Source organism: Chionomys nivalis, chromosome 3, assembly GCF_950005125.1.
Source record: "Chionomys nivalis chromosome 3, mChiNiv1.1, whole genome shotgun sequence".
Taxonomy (NCBI): domain Eukaryota; kingdom Metazoa; phylum Chordata; class Mammalia; order Rodentia; family Cricetidae; genus Chionomys; species Chionomys nivalis.
In genome coordinates this window covers 69,538,789-69,561,987 of record NC_080088.1, presented here as the reverse complement: position 1 = coordinate 69,561,987, position 23,199 = coordinate 69,538,789, and the positions used below count along the sequence as shown (strand labels likewise).

Here is a 23,199-nt window from a genome sequence, read left to right as displayed (position 1 = left end):
GAGTGGCCAGGCAGCAGTGATAGATGCCTTTAATCCCAACACTTGGGAGGCAGAGGCAGGTGGATGTCTGTGGGTTCAAGGTCAGCCTGGTCTACAGAATGAGTTCTAGGACAGGCTCTAAAGCTACACAGAGAAACCCTGCCACGAAAAACAAAAAACAAAAATAAAAAACAAACAATACTCCCCACCCAAATTTCATTGAATGACTTTAAATATCTTAGTTACACATTATATTATTTTAAAATTGTTTTGTGATCAATACTTTGTGCATACATACCTCTTAGTTCCTCAGAAATCTCAAATGTGAGGTCAAAAGTTTGGGATGTCAGGAGTCAGAGGCTAACCTTTTATATTTATTAATACCTATTTGTCATCTTTTTCTCTCTGTGGCATTTCTGTTTCTTCCACAGGAATATGTGAATCTCAGTCATTCTCTCTCTCTCTCTCTCTCTCTCTCTCTCTCTCTCTCTCTCTCTCTCTCTCTCTCTCTCTGTGTGTGTGTGTGTGTGTGTATGTATGTATAATTGGAGTTTCCTGTTTATTGTAAGATTAAATATGCCTCCATACTTAGCAAGCCTAATCAAGATTTCATATCTCATTTGGAAATGAATGGTTTGTAAAGTTAGGATCACATTTATATCAAAACAAAAAGTAAACATCTTAATAAGCATTATGAATTCTTTTAAAAGGAAATTCTAGAACTTTTTTTTTTTTTTGGTCATGCAATGAGCCCTTTGAAAAAAAATTGAGAGGTATGCCTTATTTTAAAATGAAATGTAGAGATTGGCGAGTGGTCATTTACCCCCTACAGGTCTGTAATCTGAGCACATTTTCAAGCCAAGTGTTCTTGAATTTCTTTTTTTAAAATTTTCAATGTTTTCAGAATTTCATACATGAGTACTATATTTACATAATTCCCACCCGTCCCTCTCCCTCACCAACTCCTCTCTGGTTTGCACACTTCCTCTTTAAGTCCATGCCCTCTTCTCCTTCAGCTATATTGGTTGATTAAATACATGTGTATATGACATTAGTTCTCACATTAATTCCTCCCATATGTATCTGAAGTGGGTGGTGTCTTCAGCAACAGGTTCTTACCTTCAAGTTCCGGGAGGCAACCAAGGTTGATGGTAATAACCTCATATGTACAGACAAACACACACACACAGAGCAACCAAGGTCGATGCTAATAACCTCATATATACACACATGCACTCACAGCAACCAAGGTCAATGGTAATAACTTCTTATACACACACAGGTACGCAGGCTTGGTGTTTGTGTATGCATATATATGTGTATATATATATTTTTTCTTCTTTGTCATTAGTGTTGCTTGCTCTGTATGTTTAGGGATGACTAGTTGTGACTGAATTGAATTAGGGGTTCATCCCTGGGGAAGATGAATTTCCCTCTCTCACGTCATTGATAGTTACAGCTCTTCATCTAGAAATAGAGCCTGGGAGATTTCCGCCATCCCTATTGGCCAGCCAACAGGTGTTGTTCTTGGGCTTCTCTTGCTTTGATAGCCATATTACTGAGATTCTGTGACTGTATTCCCTGTCACAAACACAAGATCATCTCGAAGATGTTCTGGTCTGCCGGTTCTTTCTGCCACCGTTTCTGCCATGTTCTCTGAGCCATCGGTACAGGGCTTGCATTCCATCACTCATTGTTGGCCAGCTGTGGGTCTCTGCAGTGGTTTCCATCTGCTAATAAAGAAGGATCTGTGCTTAAGGGCGAGAGGTGCATTTGTCTGCACGTATAGGGATAACTATGTAGAATGCTGTTAGAAATTATACTGGGTTGGTAAAGAGACAGCAGTAGGTCCTCTTCTAGGGTTGATGATGTCGTTGACTAGGTTTATAGTTCCAGGTGGAGTTCTCTTCCATTGAGCTGGCCCCATGTTCAATTCGATTAGTGTCAATGTTGTATCCTTGGGGATGTCTTACTGGGATGATCATTGTTGTGGTTCCTGGGCTTACAGCTTGGTAGGCCTTTGATTGTCTTCTCCTACGGCAGTTTTATCACACACTCCTCAGGAAGGGCTTCTTCTGGGTTGATTCTTTCAGGTTCTGAGTTGTGTGTTGTCTCTTTAGCAACAGGGTTTTTGGTTTTGGTTTGGTTTTTCTTTTTCTTTCTTTTTGTTTTGTTTTTTATTTTTGGTTTTGTTTGTTTGCTTGTTTGTTTGTTTTTGAAGACAGTTGTTTTTCTTTCTGTGAAACAGGTCTTGCTGTCTTGGAATTCACTGTGTAGACCAGGTTGGCTTCAAACTCACACAGATCTGCCTTCCTCTGCTGGGATTAAAGGCATGTGCCACCATTGCCTGGAGTATATAATGTATTTTTATGTAAACATAAAATAGCATTTTCTATGGTTTTCCAAACATTCATTCCCCCTATATATTACCCACCCTCTTCAGTCTCCAATTAAAGTTCTCTGCCTTTTCCCCAATTTTCTCCTTCACAGCAACTGTGTCCTAATCGGCCCCTCCCTGAGGACATCCCCGAACCCACAGTTTTTCTTTACTTTCCCAATATCTGCAGTTGCTCCCGGTCGCATACTCACATATAATGAGTTGGAGCTGGGATCCACAAACAGGAGAGAGTATGCAGTGTTCTGTTTTCCTGGACCTGCGTTGCCTCAGTCTGTATAATATTTTCTAGTTCCAGACATTTACCTGCAAATGCCAAGATTTAATTTTGCTTGCACCCAGATGGATTCACAGAAGGATTCTACCAGTCTTTCACTCCTTCACTGAAGCCAGTAGTACACTACTACCCAAGACAGGCAAAGACGGATCAACATCAACAAATAGAATATTCTAGGCCAGTATCTCTGATGAGCACAGTTGCAAAAATTATGAATCAAATGCTTGCAAACTAAATACATATATATATGTGTGTGTGTGTGTGTGTGTTATACACCAAGATTAAGTTGTCTTAGCCTTTGATATGCAGGACTAGTTCAATATATGTAAATGTAATAAATCATATAATTAGACTTAGAAAAATCACATGATAGTTCAAATAGATGGAGAAAAGATGTTTGACAAAAATCTAACATGCTTTCATGATAAAGTCTTAGAGAAAGTATGACTGGAGGGAGCATATTTCATTATAATGAAAGGTGTATATATGACAAACTGATAGCCACTATCCCCCTAAATAGAAAAAAATAAAATCCAAGTAAAATCAGGAATGAGACAATTGTCCACTGAATCCATTCTTTTCAATATAGTGCTTGAAACACTAGCCAGAGCAATGAGACAGAAAAGGGGAGGAGAGGACAGCACATAAGAAAAGAAGAAATCAGCTCATCCTTATTTGCAGATGGTTTGATATGGTGCATAAAAGAGGCCATGTGATATTATGCATTAGCAATCCCAAGAATTTTACCAGAACAGTTCTAGAAATGATCAATGCCTTCAGCAAAGTGGCAGAATGCCAGTCAACACACAAACACTTCTGCATTCCAACGGCAAGCATAGAGGTGACAAAGACAGAAGTCATGGAAACACTGTCCTTCACAATAGCTTCAAAAAAGGATGACTTAACCTAACCAAGGAATGGAGACCTCTGCCCTGAGGAAAGTCCTAACACTGGAGAAACCTGCCATGATCACGAAGTGTTAGAATCAATGTGACTATTTTATCAACAGCAGTTTGCCTCCCAGCCCCTCTTGGAAGTATTTGAACTAGTAATTCGCTGCATGTTTTCTGAACCTGCCTTTCTATGCCATCTCGATGCTGAGATCCAGCTGTGGATAACGTCTGCGTTTGTATTTCTGTTTATCTAGGTAAACAGATATCCACGCTGGCCGCTTCAAAGGACTGCCAATATTCGATTTCACTTCTAACTTAAGTCATTTCTGTTTTCTATTTGGTAGAACTGAGAAATTGATGAAGACACTTGTATAAGCCACTTAGAAAACTAAAAAAATAAAGACTTTTCATTAAAAGCTTTTGAATTAAAATCTAATCATAGCATTTCCCTCTTCCCCGTTCTCCTCCTGTGTTCCTCAAATTGATCGCCTTTTTGATTATTATTGTTGCATACTTATATAAAATGCATACATAAATGCATGTTGCCTGCTGTGTCCGTGAGTGTGGCTAAACGAGACCTGAGTGATGATACCAGGAAACAAGCCAATGCAGAAAGAGGAGTTGGCATTTGTCCCGCCCCTAGACAAAGAACTGTAGACAGCTCATTCTGCTGAGGGTGGGAGAATTACAAAGTGGGCAACCCCGAAGTCACATACACGCAAGACTTCTTTCAAAGGAAGTACTTTGTTATTTTCAAAAGTTTGTGTTTGCCTGTGCATGTACTTGCATGTGTGTTTAGGTACATGTAGAATACTGAAGGGATTAATGGATCCCTTGGAGGGAAGTTAGAGGTCGATGTGAGACACCTATCAAGGGGATTCTGAACTAAACTCATTTATTTCCAGTGGCAGTTCACGTTCATATCCACCAAGCCATTCTCCAACCTCCTTTTGTATAAGTGTTTGACCAGGTGTATTGGGTATTGTGTGTGTTTGAAAATTTGGGCATGTGTGAGCATGTGCATGTGGAGGCCAAAGGTCATCCTTGGATGTCATTCCTCAGGGGCTGTCCCCGCTGGTTTTGAGACAAGGTCTCTCACTTAGTCAGGTGTTCACAGAGAGGGTAAACTGGTTGGCAGGTCTTGCTCTACCATCTCCTTCCTGGTACTTAGGTTTGAAGTATGTGCCACCATGCTTGGCTCTTTCTTCTGAATTCTGAGGAAGTATGCTAGCAAGACACACCCCTGCTCACTGTCCATTCTCCCAAGGAGCACACTCTGAAGAGCACACTTGGTGAGATGGTTATTATGAGGTAGAAGTGTCATTTTCTCAGGGCCCTGTCCCACGTCCGTGGTGTGTCATAGCTGAAATGTTTGTGCTGCCCCTCCCTGCAATCTTTCCATTGTTGTGTGTGCTACAGGAACTGAGAAGATTGTGACAGCCTCAGCTGGTTTCTCTTCTCCTTTAGACACCATCGTTTGCAACAGTTCTGATCACCGTCTTTCCTCAGCGATCACATTGTAACGTTACTGCTGTATTTAATTCCCTTTGGTTACCCTGACGTGAGAATATTTATTTATAGCTTTCCTTGAAATGCCTTTGCTAGTACTTTTCCTTTCTGTGCACACACACATACACGTGTATGCACACGCACACACACACTACAAAATTCTCATTCAATTTTGCTAAGCCAGTCAAAGACTAGTGTTTTCATTTACAGCCGAGGAAACTGAGGTCTGTGAGCCCCGTGGGGCCTGAAAGCTGTGGTGTGAGCTCAGTCAGTGCTGGAGTTGGTACAACTGCACCTTCTCGGCCCTTCTTGTTATTTTTCATCATATTTACCAAACTTTTTCCATCTCATGAGTTTCTGGAATTTTTCTTCTTTTTGGCATGAGTGAATTAGTGACTTTTCTTGAGCAACATCAGTAGTACTGAGTTTGGGGCATAGTTCTCTCCTGCTTTCTGTCAGTCTCTGTACTTCAAGAGGATCTAGGCTGTGTAAGTATCTCCCCTTCCCTTCTTTCAAGATGCTGAGATATTTCCAAAGAGAGATGTTGTGGAGCTAGCAAGCTCCTGCTCTGGTATGTTTGCAGTCCCCCGGCGACTCCCTCGAAGTCTAACTGTAGATTGTTAGTATCTGAACATTTGTGCTCAGGGATTCCTTTGCCCCTTTAAGCTGTTTCTGGCCTTTTTTTTTTTTTTGTGACCTTTGTTTCTTCACCTTCATCTTTGAGGGAACTGAAAGTTTAGGAAGCTTGGTTACAACAGGAATCCAAGTAAATTCCCTCATAAGCATGAAGACTGAGTTGCGAATGTTGGAGGCAAGGGACTTCCCCTGTGTGTTGTCTTTGGTTAGAGAAACAGCCTGCAATGGAGCTCAGAGCAGAATGCTGAGATTAGATGTTTTGGGCAGTAATTGGCTTCATCATCAGCATTGAGTGCTTTGTTGGTTGAAACCTAGTCTTCCCAGAATCTACAAGCTCTAAGAAGAAGGCCTGGCTGCTGTCTGCATGGCTCATTTCCTGGGATGGCCCATCGCTCTGCACAGACAAAATGGATGACCTGGGCATGTCTTTTTCTCATAATATATTGTTGCTGTCCATTTTGTTAATCAAATTGTTAGAACCTTGTGGGGGGTTGTTTTTCTTTTAAAATCAGGATTTTGCTATAAAAAGTCAGCTGTTACAGGTATTTAAGTAGAAGAGATTCAATAGGGCTTTAGTAGCTCAGAATCCATCAAAAGGACCACATGGAATAGATGATCTATTGACCATCTAGAATTGAACCCCAGAATTACAATTAACCCCATTATTTTATAGCCAAGAAAGAGAAAGGTCACCAGGCGTTCTCTCAACTATTGAAATCAAGGATATACTCTATAAGAGGCATGATCAGAAAGGTGGTAATGGCTTCTAAGACATGGGATCCAGGTACTGTCTGCCACAGCTGCTGCTGACAAGTCCTCGTGCTGAAGAATGGCTATGAGGCTGTCAATGTAAGAGACAGCCCCCTGTCCTCCACCAGGGTTCCCAAAGAAAACAGGCAGAGTCCCAGACATGACCTCTGCCCGTACTAGCCTTCCCAGTTTCAAGACAGTACCTATCTTTTGGCAGCATTTTTTTTTTTTTTTGTAATCCATGCCTAGCACCAGTGCAGCCCCTGTGTTCGGTGGCACGTGTGAGTGCTAACTCACTGTCCACCACAGTGAGTTTGAGGGACTTCACCGAACGCTGTGGGGCTTGAATGTGTGGTCAGCACTCCGATGGGGCTCTGTATTAAGTCTCTGCTTGACAGTATCATCTATTATATAACCACCTACTTCAGGGAAATCCTTTGGGGAATTCCTGTTTTTCAGAGAAAGTGCCTAAAAGGGAAAGGCCATGACCTGGGAGAGTAAAGTGTTTCGTTACAACATTTTGGAAAGTCCTAGAGGGAGACCCAGAGTATTACGGTCGTGGTCACTGTGTCTGGGTGAGTTCTGTCTTAAGCAAAGGTTGCCAGATTCCCACCCTGGGTTCTCAACTCTGCCCTGTTCCTTCCCCAGCCTTAAATGTGTGCTTAGAATTTGCAATGGAAATCAAACAAAACAGTTTACTTAAAATATATCATATAGAGATACGACCTGTTGGCCTATAAGTAATTATTTCGACTTCTTTCTGTATGCTTCCGTAACACTGATTTAGAAATGTGAGAAAATTGTTAGCAATTCTGCTTGCACTACGCATGGCTGCCGAGCGAATTGCTTGAAGCACACGGTAGATGCTCTTTTTCATGTTCTAAATTAAGTCCCAGGTAAACTTTTTTTTGCAGTATTTTCAAGAAAATAAATATTATAGTTATTGGTAGTGCAAGGTATGGGAAAGATGGATGGTACACACGTTCTTGGAGCGTTTCAGTTTGTCTTTGTAGCAGGCAGTGTTTGCTACTCTAGGAGAAAGGGCATAGATTGAAGTTTGAGCTCTTTACTTCCTTTATGTGACTGGGATTTTCTTATCCTTTCTTTTCATCTTATTTGTTTCTTTTGAGATTTTATTTAGTCTTATTTTGTGTTTACGAGTGTTTGCCTGAATAATGTCTGTTTACCATATGAGTACAGTGCTCACAGAGGCTAGAAGAGGGTGTTACATTTTGGGGGACTTGGGTTGCAGATGCTTGTGAGCCACCATGTGGGTGCTGGGAATTGAGTCCTGTTTCTCTGCAAGAGAAGCCAGGACTCTTCACTGCTGAGCCAGCTCTCTATTCTCCAGCCTTTCCTCCTTAGTTGGGGGCAGATGCTCTCGAGTATCAGTCCTAAAGTGTGCCTCCTGCTGCTCATTGCTCTGTGCACCTGTAATCAAGTTCCAGGCTTGAGAGACTCATAGGTCTCTGAATCCCTTGGATCAGTAGCTGACTGCATTTGAGCTTCACTCTTGCCAAGGGAATAAGACATCATCACAGCTCCTTGACCGGGTTACTTATTATCCCATTGGAGCCACTTTGAACAGCTTCTTGTTAATGGGTACATCAACCAAAACAGCAGCATAAGCTGAATTTACAATCACTTGTAGATAGGAGGAACCGTGGAGAATAGTGTCTGGCATATGACCTAATGATTCAAACTTAGAGCTTAACTCTTAGTATTCCCAAACCTTTATGATTTTGTGTGTGTGTGTGTGTGTGTGTGTGTGTGTAGTCATCCTCTCTGGTTGAGCAATGATGGGATGGACTCTGGGCGTTTGAAAGAAAACTAGGGAAGGTAACATCAGCGTTGGCCATTCACTCATAGTCACCGCTCCAATTATTGTGACGTAGTGGGTTTCCAACTCAGTTCATAGCATACGGGGAATCAAGGAGGATGCCTTTTATGTTCATGAACAAGGTTGGCTGCATTGACTGTCCTTGACTAAGGTACCGCAATTTAAATGTTCCAATAACTGTGGTTTTTCCCCCCAATTTTCTAGTTCATAATTAGTATCTCCTTTAAGATAGACGGCAGAAAGCACTTTGTGTGTGTGTGGAAGAAAACTTTGAATTTCATTGTGTAAAATGTGTCCTGAAGGTCAAAGACCAATTTTTGTTTTTAGAGAACCAGACAGAACTTGTGAGGAAGATATACATTGAGCAGGGAATTAATGACATTACTTGTTTAGAGGAGCGCCATGCATTAGAGAGTCTGTGGTTACCGAGCGCAAGTTGAGATGGGCCGGTAGTCCTTACGTGTGGATTTCAGCTGTGAAGAACTTTATAGCAGCCATCACGGTTGTGTCATGGAAGGGGTTGTCTTAAGATGTAAGGAGGTACATGTGGATGCATTTGCATTCCACAATAGAAATATTTGAATAATTTTATGTCTCGTTGATATTGCTTTCTGTAGTGGCCATTGTTATTAGCTACTGATTTAAATTTTAACTAAAAGTGTGTGTGTGTGTGTGTGTGTGTGTTGTATGTGTGTATTGTCTCTTATTTTCCTTGACTATTCAGTCAGTTTATTGTGGTTTTAATACATTTTAGTTCTTTAGCATTGTGATTAAAAAATGCTTCAGAAGGCTCAACAGCAGTGTTCTTGGAGAGCTTTCAGAAGGACAAACCCCCTTTGCTGTGCTTCTGAAAGGGAGCTGAAACATCCAGCCTGGTCTTGCTCTGCTGCCATTGGTCAGTGGCTCACCAGATTTTGCCTTATTTCAAAATCTTGAAATAAAACTTGAACAGTTTCCAACATTGTGGAGAAAGGTCTACTGTTGAAACTCCTCCCAGTTGTTCCACTGTGAGTAACTGCAAATGTGGCCTTCCTTATGTAGTCTGAATTAATTGCCTGGCTTTCATACCATTTCATACACGGAGTCACAATCTGGTTAACTTTTTAATTAATCAAAAAATTATTATTTTAAAACCTAATTAAATATATGCATAGGGTTATTTCTTCTCGTCTTCTAAAATCCTTTCATAATATTTCTTGAAAATCTCCATCACCCTTACCATCACTTCATTTTTCCACTATCTGAGCATTTAAAATGTTAACTTTCATTTCTATTTCACTTTTAAAACAGAAACTTAAAATAGTTTAAATCACAAGTGGAGACGCGGTTTATACCACAGCGTTTATCCTAACATCTAAAGCCCGTGATACTAACTCCAGTAAAGAGTGATCAAACTGACTTTGAAAGCAATGGGATAGCTTTGCACAGTGGCTGTTTCCCAGGTGTTGGTGAGTGCTGTGGTGTTTGGGTTTCACAGACACGCAGTGTTATGTACAGAAGTACACCAATAGCACCCTCCTCATGAAAAATTTAAGCATCTCTCCCTTTTCAAGTTATTAGTAAGATGGGCTTTGTTGTTCTATCCCTATTTTTGTTAGGATACAAACAAAGGCATTAAAGAATTAAAAGTAATTAAAACATACCTCAAGTGCTAGTAAAATTCCACGGCCTATCTAATGGGTACAACAGACTTGTAAACAGATAACTAAAGTGTGGCGTTTAATACAAGTTTGAACACGCTGCTGAACGCAGACGAGTGAGCAGCAATTAACCTGCAGACTTGAGCACTTATTGGTAGGTATAGCAGGAGAGATTCCAGATAACCACTAAAGAGACTCCTCAGCTTTATTAGGGATTATATTGTTGGCTTTTCCCATCTTCACTTTCTCAGCCCTTGGAAAGGCAAAACCTTTGTCAACGGGGCACATAGCATCTTAGCATTGTACATCCCGATTTCCATGTTCAGAAGTAAATTCTCCGAGTGCACACAAACTGAAGTAGATCTTTGCTCCTCGGTTTTAGCTGCTCACACATAGCACAAGTTTGCTGTAGCCTCCTGGGGACGACATTTTTATGTAAGCCTAGGGTTCTGCCCAGAAGAGCAATGTTATCAGAGAGTATAAAATGCGGTGGGAGGAAATTGATTTTAGAGTTGGGGAAACTGAATCTGGAGATATTTTTTTTTCTTGTTCTCTGTGTCAGACAGAGCTGTAGAATGTGATTTAGAGTGAATGGTTGGGTATCAGGACTGAGTCTTTGGGAAGAAAAGTGCTTCATTCTCACGGTCAGTTTAGTTATCTTTTATCCAGTCTTCCTGGTTATCATCCAGTGACCAGCAATGCTACTGACAAACCTAGACAAGCTTCCCACTATGAATGTTCTTTCTGGTAGAATATGTGGGCCTGCACCCTGCCTCTGATAGCTTCTAACTGCTTTGTTAAATCGGGGTAGCCTCTTCAGCTTCTCTAAATGGGTGGGGACTTTTGCATGTTACATTCCAATGAGAAGAAAACACATTAGTTCCTAATGTGTGTGGGACTCCCAGTGACCTCTCTATTATCTGTAGCGTATCTTGTCGGCTGTCAGCCATCTTTCCTTCTTCTGCTACTGCTAAGAAAGTGGCAACGGAATCTGCCTAGCGCTAGTCCCCTCTCTCCTGGCCTTCTCCAGAGCCCTGGTGTTCAGTGCTGTTCCTTGTTTCTTTTTCCAGTGATACTGTGAATCTGAAAGCCAGGTGCCTTCTAGGGGCCTTTACTCCCTGGGACCTGCTGTTTTTCCTTTGGCTGTTGCTGGGTTCCTTTGGGGTTTTCAAATGCAGTCCGATTTTTCTGGCTTCCCACAGTGTTGCCAAGAGTAGCGAGCAGTACATCAAGTACATTATTTTCTATGCCAGGCAGGTCAAGAATCTGTCTTGATTCCTATTCTACCCCTCCATACCTCCTCAGTCTGGGGGGGGTCAGAATTTCTAGTAATTAGAACTTAGGTTTTATACGAACCCTCAGTTGACTCAGCTTATAGTCATGGGGAACTATGGGACAGGAGAGTTATTGGACAGTGTTTGCAGGAAACTCATTCTAACTTCCAGCTGAGGAGCCGTACTGGATTTTAAAGGTATACAGGGCTAAAGTCAGAGAGCTGATTAGTGACTGAGTGAGCAGTTGTGGCTGACCGTTCTGTGTCTAAGTCTGGTGCTGCTTCCAGTGTGTCCAGCGCCTCTGAGAAAGCCTATATAAAGGGTTGGCATTTCTGTGGAGTTCTTCTCCTTGCTCTTTCTGAGCAATGCCAGCTGTCCATGCAAGGAGTGGGGCGTATAGCCAGTATCCTTCCAAGCTGTCTGTAGAGAGAAGTTAAGGGAATACATGACATTTTCATCTCAGCCCGGGTCCCGCTTTACCCTTCCTGTTCTGTGTGACCTGATGCTTCCGAACATGATTGAGTTTGCCATTCTGCTAGCAATTGTGTGTAATTTTCAGCCCGCCTCGTTCCTCAGCGCTGCCTTCCCACGCTTCCCTCACCCGCTGCAGCCTATCTGCTTTGTAATTACCCTGGCAGGGACTTACCTGTGCTGTTTGGAAAAGCTTTGCCTAAAGTGCTTATTTACTTGTGCATAGTAAGTCTTGATTGATACCTTGGTAATCACTGAGATTAATCCAAGACTCCCACCCATCATGGGAAGGGTCACAGAATTAGGAAAACAGGTAACAAGAAAATGGGGATGGGGGGTGGAAAGACAGTGTATTTCCTCTGATGAGCTGAGAGGAAAATTATAGCTGGTTTGGGAATCTTCAGACCTAACTTTACTTGGTTTTTAATAGTTTTGCTGTCAGGATCTTTTCAAAATGCATGATGCCTGCGAGGAGACTCATGTTTAGTATGCTCCCAATCCAACTCTGGCGTCTTCAGAGGACATTTGCTCCTAGAGAACTAAAGTTGCACTATAGGCTCCTGTCTGAGCTATGCCTGAAGGCTGATTCTGAGCTTCGAAGGTCAGAAAGCCTCCAGCCAGATACTGGCATGTAGTACAGGATGGATAGCCGTGCCCTCACTAGTGAAGTGTATTGTTGCAGTTGAAAAGGTAGCAATAGGGGTGGGGATCGGTAGCTGACTGGAAGAGGACTCGCTTGGGTGAACGGTGACTTGTGTTCAGATCCTGCCTCAGGGTGGGGGAGCGAGGGGAACATTGAAAAGGAGAAGGAAGGCATGATGAAATCAGCTTTGAATTTCACTGAGATTCCCTTATTCAAGTCCGAATGACTATCTTCCTATATTTTTGGTTGTGAGCCGAGCTTTTAGTGGCTGAGCCATCCCTCCAGGCCCCAAATGACCATCCTCAAATAAGAACACCAAATGCTGATAAAGACATGGGAGAAGAGGAAGCTTTTCTGCTATCTACCATTCACAGGTGACTTAGTTATGGAATCAGGCTCTGTGGCACCAGAGACAAGTGGGGAAAGAAAATGGAATGAGTATATGAGGCGGGGTCTCATCCAGCTACAAAGAAGAACCAACATAGATTGTTTGCTGAAAAATGTGTGCAACTAGAAATCATACATATTTGAGGTACAAAACCCAGAATCATAAAAACAAATATGTTTTTCATGTATGTGGAGTAGGAAAAGAAATGTGAAAATAGGCAGAAAACTATTAGGGAAGAGACAGGAGACCAGAAGGAAGCGGGGCAAGAGAATAGCAGGAGGGTTGAACACGTTGAGAGTATATATAGACATGTATGGAAATGTCATAATGAAATCCCTCTTTTTGTGTAACTAATAATGCTAATAAGACTCCTACAGCAGTATTTTGATAATTCGAGAAAGGCACTGCCTTTCCCCTGCAGAGGTCAGCTAAGAGAAACCCTTCATGGTTGAGGAGCATGTTATTTGAGTCTTAAATGCCTGTTCACATGAAAAATTCTGTTGATGATGGACATGAATGCTAAACTGAAGTCTGCCATCAACTTCTCTTGTTTGAACCACAGGCCCTGTCTCCAGTTCCTACATCACTGAGTTAGTGGGTGTTAATTTCTGTGCCTCCCTCCACATCATCAATTTATTCATCACACTGACGAAGCAGTTATTGAGGGACTAAGGCAAAGATGAATATGAATGCTTTGTGCCACTTAACTCTCAGCCCTGAAGTCAGAATGTCTACATAAAGATGCTAGGGCTCCATCTCAGCCGTGCAATGCTAGCTTGCCACACCCTAGGATCTGTGAGACCCCATCAGTGCAAAGTAAATAATCAGAAACGTAAACAGATCCCACATGAGCACATTTGGAGGTGGCTTTAGAGACCACAGTTTAAAGCTTATAGCACCAGATGTTGCATGATGCCGTTTAACGGTGGCTTGTTCTTCAGTGATCTTAGTTGTGCTTCTAGAATTCAGTATTGATTTGGAGGGAAGCAATAGGAAATCCTGATCCACTATCAGCCTGTTCTCTGTCACTAATGCGGGTGAATTGGCATTCATAGACTCCTGGAGAGGGTTTTTCATTTTACTGTGGTCCTCAGTTTTCTTTACTATACAGGGAGGGTCTTGATCATCATCAACATCTTTGTCTTCTCTGTGGTTTTGATTAGTTTGGTCTGTTGGATATTGGCTTCGTCAGTCTTTGATTATGGAGTATGATAGAAAGGATGTATTATAACCACTATGATCCAAGAGGGGCAGATGGGGATGGTAAGAGCCCAGACCACTATTTCCAGAGATGCAGACTTCCGGGAAGAATTTATCTTGAAGCTTTTTTACGTTTGTGATTTGGTGGTTGTATATCCTAATCAATTTGTGCAACCTCTTAGAACTTTCCTTTTGGGGATGGTTGGGCAGGTAGCAATACTTGGGGTCAAATCCAAGGTCTTACCCATACTAGACAAGTGTTCTGCCACTGAGCCATAGCCCCATCCTCAGCCTTATATTCTTGAACTTTAAAATGTGGGTCATGATAATGCACCCCCATATCATACTGTGATGACTCTGTGGTCCTTAGACATCACTTCACATATAGTCAACCCTTAGAAGACACTCAGTATTTCTTGTCTATCGGCTTTACTGTTCCTGTATAATTGCTGGGGAGAGATTACAAAGAGAGCCACAGATATGGTGATCAGTGAAACCATGTACATTTTTTCTACTTGCTTTGCACTGAGCCCAGACCCTGAAGGGACAGGGCACAGTGTTTGTACTCTTTTAGCAGCAGCTATGTGGCTAGGATCAGGGCCCTTTCTCCTGTTTTCCTCCCTAGCAGCAGCCATTGGCTGGGATCAGGGCCATTTTTCCTGTTTGCCTCTCTCCTGGTGCTGCAGCTTCATTTTCAGTGTCTGGGGCGGGGGTGGGGGGTCTTCTGTTTCACTTCTTGATTTCACGATTGATGATCATAAGCCTAGAGTGAAACCTGCCTCAGAGGCAGAGGAAGGAAGAAGCTGTCAGACAGAGGAAGGAAGAGCAAGGTGAGGGCTGGGACAGCAAAGCGCGCTCTCACCCCTGCCTGCGTGTGTGTTTTCTTCACTGGTTCTGTCCCTGACAAGCTAATAGGGGCCTCGGCAGGCATTTGCCATTCCATCCGTTCCTCGAACTCGCTTATCAAAAGTAAGTTGAAGATGTAGAGAAAGAAGACAGCTATAAAACATTAGAGCTTTTGGAAGTTTACAGATGTTCAGTTTGCAGATGCACATTTTTTTCTTGTAAAAGTCTCTCTAATTTAACTGAGACTCAAAATAGGGCCAGAGGGACTCCATATTGAAAACATTGCATTTACCATGTTCCTTGGATCCATCTTGCATGAACTAATATCTCTATCCCTTACACATACATTGATTTGTTTCTGTTTGTCTCTTCCTCCCTCTCTTCCTCCCTCCTCTTCTATTTTCTCCCCTACTCCCCATCATGTTTGTGTGTTATGTCAGGTCAGGGTACAACTTCAGGTATCAGTCTTTGTTACCTTGTTTTTGAGGAAGAGTTTCACCGTTTTCCACTGTGAGGGCTAGCTGAGTTAGACTTTCTGGGGGTGATACTGTCCCTAGCTACAATCTCCCTGTAGTAGCATTGTACAGATGTTCACTACTCTGTTCCGTTTTTATGTGAGGGCTGGGGATTTGAACTCACGTCCTTACACAAGCATGGTAAGTGCATTAGCCACTGAATCTTCTCCTCAGGGCCCGTGTTGTTCATTCTTGCCATGGTTCTTGTTTCTGTTATATTTCCTAATCTCACAGCTCTCCAGGTCCTGATAGGAGCCGCCTCTCTACACCTGCTCTCGTTCTTTTGACAGATCCTCGCATTTTCCTGTCTCCTTTCTATGTTACTCCCTTCATTGCACTTAGATAAATGTAACTCCCCCAGACATTATACTTTTTGAGTCACGGAGGAGATTCTGATTCATCTGGAGGAATAGTGATAGGCATGCATTTATTTGATCATTAAATTAATAGGTATTTTCGTTGCATTCTTATAATGAACTAGACTTTGTGGTTATAATATGATAAGAGTTCTGCTCTCAAGCATTGGAGACTTGACTTTGGGACATAGGTGTGCTGCCAGCCATGTGATAGTTTGTGACAGCAGGGCAATAGTACTGTGACTGAACAGGGTATCCAATCTGGACAAAGGATTTTAAATGCATGGCTTACAGTCTAAAGAACCACCGGCAAGTAATTGCTGGGCCATGAGAAATTATTTGTAACTGAGGGGTAGCCTTTTTGAATGGGTGCAGTGATAAAATCTTGAGCAAAAGATGAATTTTCTGTAAGATGTAAATGCTGTCACATCATCTTAGGAATATTCTCATAAAGGTATTAGAGATAGGCTTAGTATCTGTTATTAAAGTATCATCACATGTAGAAGTATTTTCACCAAATTCTGATGAACCTCTGAAGATCAGATTATTCAGGGTCCTTATTAAGTTAATTGAGACCACACTGGGATTCAGAGCCTCTGAGAGTGAAGTCTGCTAATGAAAAGGAAAGTGGCCAAGGGCACACCTCTGCAGAATGACCTTAGGACCTCATGCCCAAAAGTCAGTACAAAAGATGAATTTTGCAATTGTATGGCAAAACACTATAATTGTAATTTATAATTTTTTCTAGGATTACTAAGATGTTTCAATATCTGGGAATCTATCAATATGATTCATTACGTACTTACATACATACATACCAAGTTAAGAGAGATAAAGAAATTGTGTCAATGAATGCTAATGGGGAAGTGGAGTCTCTGTACAGTTGTGAGTAACTGCAGAGGAGGTACATATGCTAATCAACCACTCCTGCTTAAGATATTTTCAAATTGTCTGTATCTTAGGATAGCACAGTGACACCACCCAGCAATTTCCCAGTCATTGCAGCAGGTTGGGAGATTGATAAGTTGCTTTCTAGTAAACTAACATTAGTGTGTAAAAGTACTAGAAGAATCCAGTAAAAGAATATGCTGCTACCCCTCCCCCCCATAGGATGGTCACACAGCCCAGCATCCGAGTTGGGGGGATTGGAAGAAAATGGAGTCAGTGGAGCTAGGCAAACCATAAAGACAGGGTCAGCAACACAGAAGATTATGAACCCCGGAGCACTGATGACATCTAGAAGATGCTGTGCTGGCCATGTGCAGACAAATAAAACCCTCTGTGGAGGGCAAGCTCCAAGTGCTTCACGCGAGGGCGAAGGCATGGCAAGGAGAGCTCACAAGACAGAGGGTGCAGAGCTGAGTTTGATTTTCATGAATCTTACCCTCTTCCTCCTGCTACAGTTCCAGCAATTACCTTTTCCTTTATGTCTGCAGCGTAGCTAATTAACCCAGCACCCTAGAGTTAGTAAGTAGTGCTGGCTGGCTCTGCAGATCTTTGGCTTTGTCTTCAAGACCATCACAGGCTGTATTAGTTCGTATTGAAAGGCTTTTGTTTTGGAGTAGCTGAATGTGCAGCAAAGGAACCGGGATGCTATTAACCAGTTTAAAGATAAACAATCAAAATTTATACTACAAGCATGCAGAGGGCTTTGGAACTTTTAATCCTTTCTGGATTTCATTTATTCACTATTTTCTCTTCACCTTAGTCGTGCTGAGAGTAAAGATAGTACTGTTATCCCAATTTCATAAAAGAGGCTCAATTAATAAAAAAAAAGTTTTTTCCCCCCTCTACTTTAGAGAAAAGTTTAGTTTGGGTTTGAGTACTTAAGTCTGTTTGAATGATTCTAAATGCTCAGCTAGATTTAAAAACTCTTAGTAAAATAGACATTTATTGATTATTGTTCTTTATTGGTTTTGTGGCATGCCTTAGTGCGGAAATTTGTGGATATCTAAAATACAGTCCCTGTCTTCTCATAAGCTCACAGTTTGTCAAGTATATGTGTCTTGGCACATGTACACAGGGGAGGACAAGGAAAAGAAGGGTTCTGAGACCTGAGGGCCACCAGTGTCATCTTTGGCCTGTTTCTTTAATCTCAACTTCCTTCCCTTTGGTTATCCATAGAGTTACCACCATCTTTGGAAAGAATAATGCCTGTTTCTCTCTGGGTCCAATGATCTATAATTCTCAGTCACTTTCTGTGAGAATGCAGGCATTTCCCCCTTCGTTTTCATTACAATTGATGGTATGTGCATAAAGCCCTTTGGATTTTTTTTTCCGAGACAGGGTTTCTCTGTAGCTTTTGGTTCCTGTCCTGGAACTAGCTCTTGTAGACCAGGCTGGCCTCAAACTCATAGAGATCCGCCTGCCTCTGCCTCCTGAGTGCTGGGATTAAAAGAGTGTGCCACCACCGCCTGGCCTCCTTAGATATTTTTTAAATTGGTTTTCATAAAAGCTCCATGAATTAAGGCAGCCTGGAATTTTTAAATCATGATTCTTTTGGCCCTGTCCTCAGTGGAGTCCTAGATCATTCTGTGTGCCCGTGGCGTGGGCACACACGAATTCCTCAGAATACTGCTTCACAACTTTTTCTTCCCTCTTGATTGCTAAGCCACATGCTGAGGCCTCCATTTGTTCCTGCATTTGCTCTGTGCTTTGTCTTTATAGACATCTGGAAGTAATCATGCCACCCTCTTAATTAATTCAGTTCAATTAATAAATTACTAGGTGGATTTGGGGCTAGGAGTGGGTGCAGGGCCTCTTCCGGCCTCCCTGTGCTGGAGGGCTCTTGCAATCAGGCCTGGAGGGCCCTCCTCAGAAAGTCAGTGAGACTCTTTCCCAGCAGGCAGGCTACCTGGAGCAGTGATTGGCATATCCTGACAGAGAACTCGAATCTCTCTTCACACAGAATGGATACTCTGTTAGAACAGTGTCTGGACTGGGCTGGTACTCCCTCATGGAGATACTGTAGCTTTTTCTGCATTTCCCGGCTTAGTTAGGTGTTAGCGGCCTTTCTTTGATTTGTCAGGCCATCATTTCATTGCTGATGTTGAACATTCTTTCTCTAATAAATGTAAGTGTTTGTTCCAGGCATTTTGGTAACCAACGCCTCTCTGCCCTGCCCCCCCCAAGTGACTCTTCAGGGTAGGGGGCAGCTAGTCTTGTCGAGAAGACATGTTGAAGTATGCTGTCATGTCTCTGCTAAGAAAATAAATATTTCCAGTTTTTCTAATGCCTACTGGATAAATTTAAGCCCGGGTGTGTGTGTGCAAAATTTTCTCTTGGGCCCCGTCACCCACTCTAAATTTTTGGTCAGCTTCTTTCTCATACGTCCCTCCATCCACACTGAACATTGTATTGTCTGTTTTCTGTTTTTCTAACTGCAGATTTCAACCATGTCTCACCCATCTTGGCTGCCACCCAAAAGCACTGGTGAGCCTCTTGGCCATGTTCCTGCACGGATGGAGACCACCCATTCTTTTGGGACCCCCAGTATCTCAGTGTCGACACAACAGCCACCCAAGAAGTTTGCTCCAGTAGTTGCTCCAAAGCCCAAGTACAACCCGTACAAGCAACCCGGAGGAGAGGGTGAGTCGTGGGGCCTGGAGTGGGAAAGAAATCAGCATCAGAGATGTGATTTGTAGTTAGGTAGATCAGAGAAGGAAGCTTCTCGGTGTATTTCCCACAGTTTATGAGCCGCCCCATTTTAATGAGCTCCCCATAGTCATCTGCACCAACCACCTTTTAGAAACAAGGAAATTAAATCCTCACAGAGTTGGATGGCTGGGGTTTTACATTAATAAAAAGCAATAGTGGCTCAGATAGAAGCGTGACCTCTTTGTTTATAGCTCAGAGACTTTGTGTAGCCTGACGGTCACCTGTCCCTATCCTCTTGTGGGGATGTGTCCTCCACCCTGTGGTTCTCGTTGTTGCCATCAGACAAGTGTCAGAATGGCACCAAGCAGTAGTCTAATGAAAAGCCATAGGACAAAAAACAAACAAACAAACAAACAAAAAACCTGCAATAGTCCCTGGACTATGTTGCTTTTCTCTCTCTGTCAGACAAAGTTGTCCTTGACACCCGTGTGTGTTGAATTTACAGCTGGTTCAGAGAAACCCGAGTTCAGTTCCGGGGTTTTTAGTAGCAATGCATTCATTGTACATCAAGTAGATTTTGAATGTCTGCATGAGCTGAGCATGCAATGTGTGGATCTTCCATGCGCTCTCACATTAGCATACTTGGCCACTACGGCGTCTTTGTATCTGTACCAATCACTGTCTAAATCTCCTTCATGTACGAAGCAATAGAGATGAATACCAAACAGAGTAGCGTGAGACGTCTAGAACTTGAGAATGAAATGCATGCTCTTTCTCTCTTCTGTGCCATCCGACTTTTGACAAATGGCTGTTCTGTCTCTAGGGTTCCTTCCCTTGTGTTCTTGGATGACATCCTTGTGTTTGTTATAGTAGGGTTGCCGGGGATTATTTCATACCCCATGGTATTGCCTCTACTTTCTGGTTTCTCTTGAGCCATCCCCACCTTCCAGGAACCACACCATTAGTCTGCCACTTTATCTACTCGGTTGGCCTGCTAGTGTTTTAAGAATTTTGTCATACCTGTTGTTCAGATGTCTGCCTTCTGTGAGGTGACTTCAGGCCTAGAGGATATGGGAAGGAAGGCCAGGCCTCTTTGCATACTCGAGCTGTGTATCTTTGCGGGTTTCTGTGGTCCCTTCCTTGAAAAGGCATTGCCAATGTATGAGCATGCTTTTCTGGGAAAAGTACAGGCTGTCCATGTACTCCCTGAAACCAGAGCCAGGACTGGACGCTTCATGGCCCTTGGAGGAGACGGCACTTCTGCAGTTCATTAAGGTCTTTGTGAAGCTGGTTTGCAATGACTCTAGGCAGCGATTGTCAACCTGTGGGTCATGACCCCTTTGGGGTTATGAAACAACCCTTGCCCTGAAGTCCTATATCAGATACTTTACGTATCAGATATTTATATTGCAGTTCATAACAGTAACAGAATTACAGTTGCGGAGTAGTGACAAAAGAATTGTATGGTTGCGGGTGGGGGGGTCACCCCATCCTGAGGAACTGTAATGAAGTTCCAGTATTAGGAAGGTTGAGACCCACTGCTCTCGAGAGTGGAGGACTCAGACATAGTTAAGGGGGGCAGCCCTTGCTCAAGAGCAGGGGAGCCCTGTGTTGGCTTCCTGGCTTGTTTTCTTGGTTTAGTTCGTTTCCTACCTGGGGAGTTCAAAGGGACTTCCTGCTAATAGGAAGGGAACAATGGCGGAGGGCTTACACAGAAAAGGGTTGTGTTGTGGGAGCTACAGTGGACATGGGAGCTGAGCAGATGTTAAAGGATCGTTTGTACGCGGGTTCTACAGAAAGTACGTGGGCCATCCCGAGGAGAGACACAGGCAGCGATGTTCTTTCTTCCCTCCTGAGCGCTAGGAGTCATCCATAGTGTCTGCAAACATTTTCCTCGCCGTCACATTTCTGGACTTTTTACTGTTGCTCCTGCTTACCTTCTGTCGCTCACTGAACAGGTAGTATATACCCCATTCTTCTGTTTCTCTTGGATGGACATTTCATGGAACCCTATGACGTAGCCCACACCCACTCCCACAAAGAAACTGAAGCTCCCAGAGGGGAGATAGACCTCACTGTTTTCTGGCTAGGGATTTTCTGTGTCAAGGCTGTTCTCTTAGGCAGCGTGGGTCTTCAAGCTGCCTATTTCAGTGACTTTCCTTCTCCCGTACCCATACCATGACGTTTTCATTGGAGAAGTTGCTAAACAAGACTGCCTTCAACTTACCAACTGCGTTTCTCACATTAGCTTATGTCTGTGATCTCTAGGGTTCGCTTTCTTACTTTTAAATTCTGACTGTGAAAGTAGAAAAGCACCCACATGTTTTCCACATCAGCTTATATTTATGTGTTACCCATATGCTATAATTTTCCTTATAAATCATTATGGTACTAATCTTTGTCTAAAGGGCTTTGACACACGGTTGGGTGTGCCTTCTCTCGGTCAGTGGTTCTTTAAGCCTTAAGCCCTTTGATTCTCAGAGATTTTTAAATGAATTTTTATTTCCTCAACTGCTTTGAATGCCCCTACATTTCCAAATACCATCTGTGTTCAGCACTGAATGCTGAGGTAGACCCCGGCCCCTCGTGTGTGTGTGTGTGTGTGTGTGTGTGTGTGTGTGGTGGTGGTGATGTTGTTGTCTGGTATGGAATGCATATTTTTTATTGTGTATGAATGTTTTCTAAAGCTCTTTGATATGGATTATGATTTTTTTTCCTCAAGAGAAATGAGATAGATAGCCCAATTTTCTTCAGGTTCATAAAGTGCCACCTTCCAGGACTGTTTATCCTGTAATCTGGCTTCTGCCTTAAGAACAACTAGGCTAACAACTAAACTTTGATGGTACAGGGAAGTGGAATTCTTTTTCTGTTCTGCAAAGGCAATGAAGTATGCCATCTTTCCTAAGGTATTGTTTATTTGAAATGGCTTTGAGGTTATTCTGTTATTGTCTGTCTGCCTGACTCTGTCTCTTTTTCTGTTTCTCCATTGTTTGATAAGTTTGTAAAGTTGGAGTTGCCTTGTGATGTAGAATTATCTTTCTGTAATCCCTAAAATTCCATTTTTAAAACATTTTTTATGTTTGACAAGGGACTCTGCAGAGCCCCGACTCTGGGTGGTCACGTGGTGCGGTCCTTGATGGTTGGCTCAGCATTTGCATTGCATTGTTTTGTTTTTAAAAATTTTCAGAAGTTTTACTGTTGCTTTCTCAGGTCAACAGAACAGATGTTTTTCCCATTTTACTGATTGCTAGACCACCAGAAATGAAGAGCTTGTTAAAGAAGGATGTAACAGGGCTGAATATATAGTACTGTATCGAGTGCACGCACACATGCATGCATGCAAATGCACACATGCACGTGTGTGTGTGTGTGAAGACATGCATCACATAACAAAGGTGATTCTTCATTTTCATATTCCTACTGATTGTAAGATTTAAAAAAAACTTTTAAAGATCATTTATTTTATTTTATGTGTGTATTTGCCTGCATGTATGTCTGTGCATCATGTGCGTGCATTGCCCATAAGCTCAAAGAAGCCCTCATGTTACCTGGAAACCCCCATGGAGTTATAAACAACTGTAAAATACTAGGTGATGGGTGGTGGGAATCGAATCCAGGTTCTCTGGAAGAGCAGCCAGTGCTCTTAACCCGAGCCATCTGTTCAGTACCTGATTTTAAGATTTTAATGTATTATGTTCTTTGGCTATTTAGCTATACAACCTTGTATTTCATATAATTCTACTGTTCTTATATTTCGTGATATTTGTGTGCAATTAGATTTAAAGGTTGACCCTTTCTGCAAACTATTCTTAAATATACTACCTTGTGCACTTCTGCGTCAAGAACAATGCCTGTGCTTTTCCTGGTCTGAATCTAAGAGGGCAGAGCAGATGAATGTCTTCAGATGGGGATTCACAGGCCAGCACGTTTTCTTCTCGGTTCTTCTGTGCTGTCCTCTGATGTCAGTAACTGCACTCCATCCAGAGGAAA

At 42.4% G+C, this 23,199-nt stretch overlaps 1 protein-coding gene across 2 annotated transcripts in view; it reads left to right on the top strand.

The window, feature by feature from the left end:
- Lpp (LIM domain containing preferred translocation partner in lipoma) overlaps positions 1–23,199 on the top strand; it is a 623,722-nt gene that overhangs the window by 209,388 nt on the left and 391,135 nt on the right. For both annotated transcript variants that reach the window (XM_057763582.1, XM_057763583.1), the window contains exon 4: positions 18,999–19,200. In XM_057763582.1, coding sequence (XP_057619565.1) covers positions 19,008–19,200 — 193 coding nt within the window. In that variant the 5' untranslated portion in view covers positions 18,999–19,007. The remainder of the gene's footprint in view (positions 1–18,998; positions 19,201–23,199) is intronic.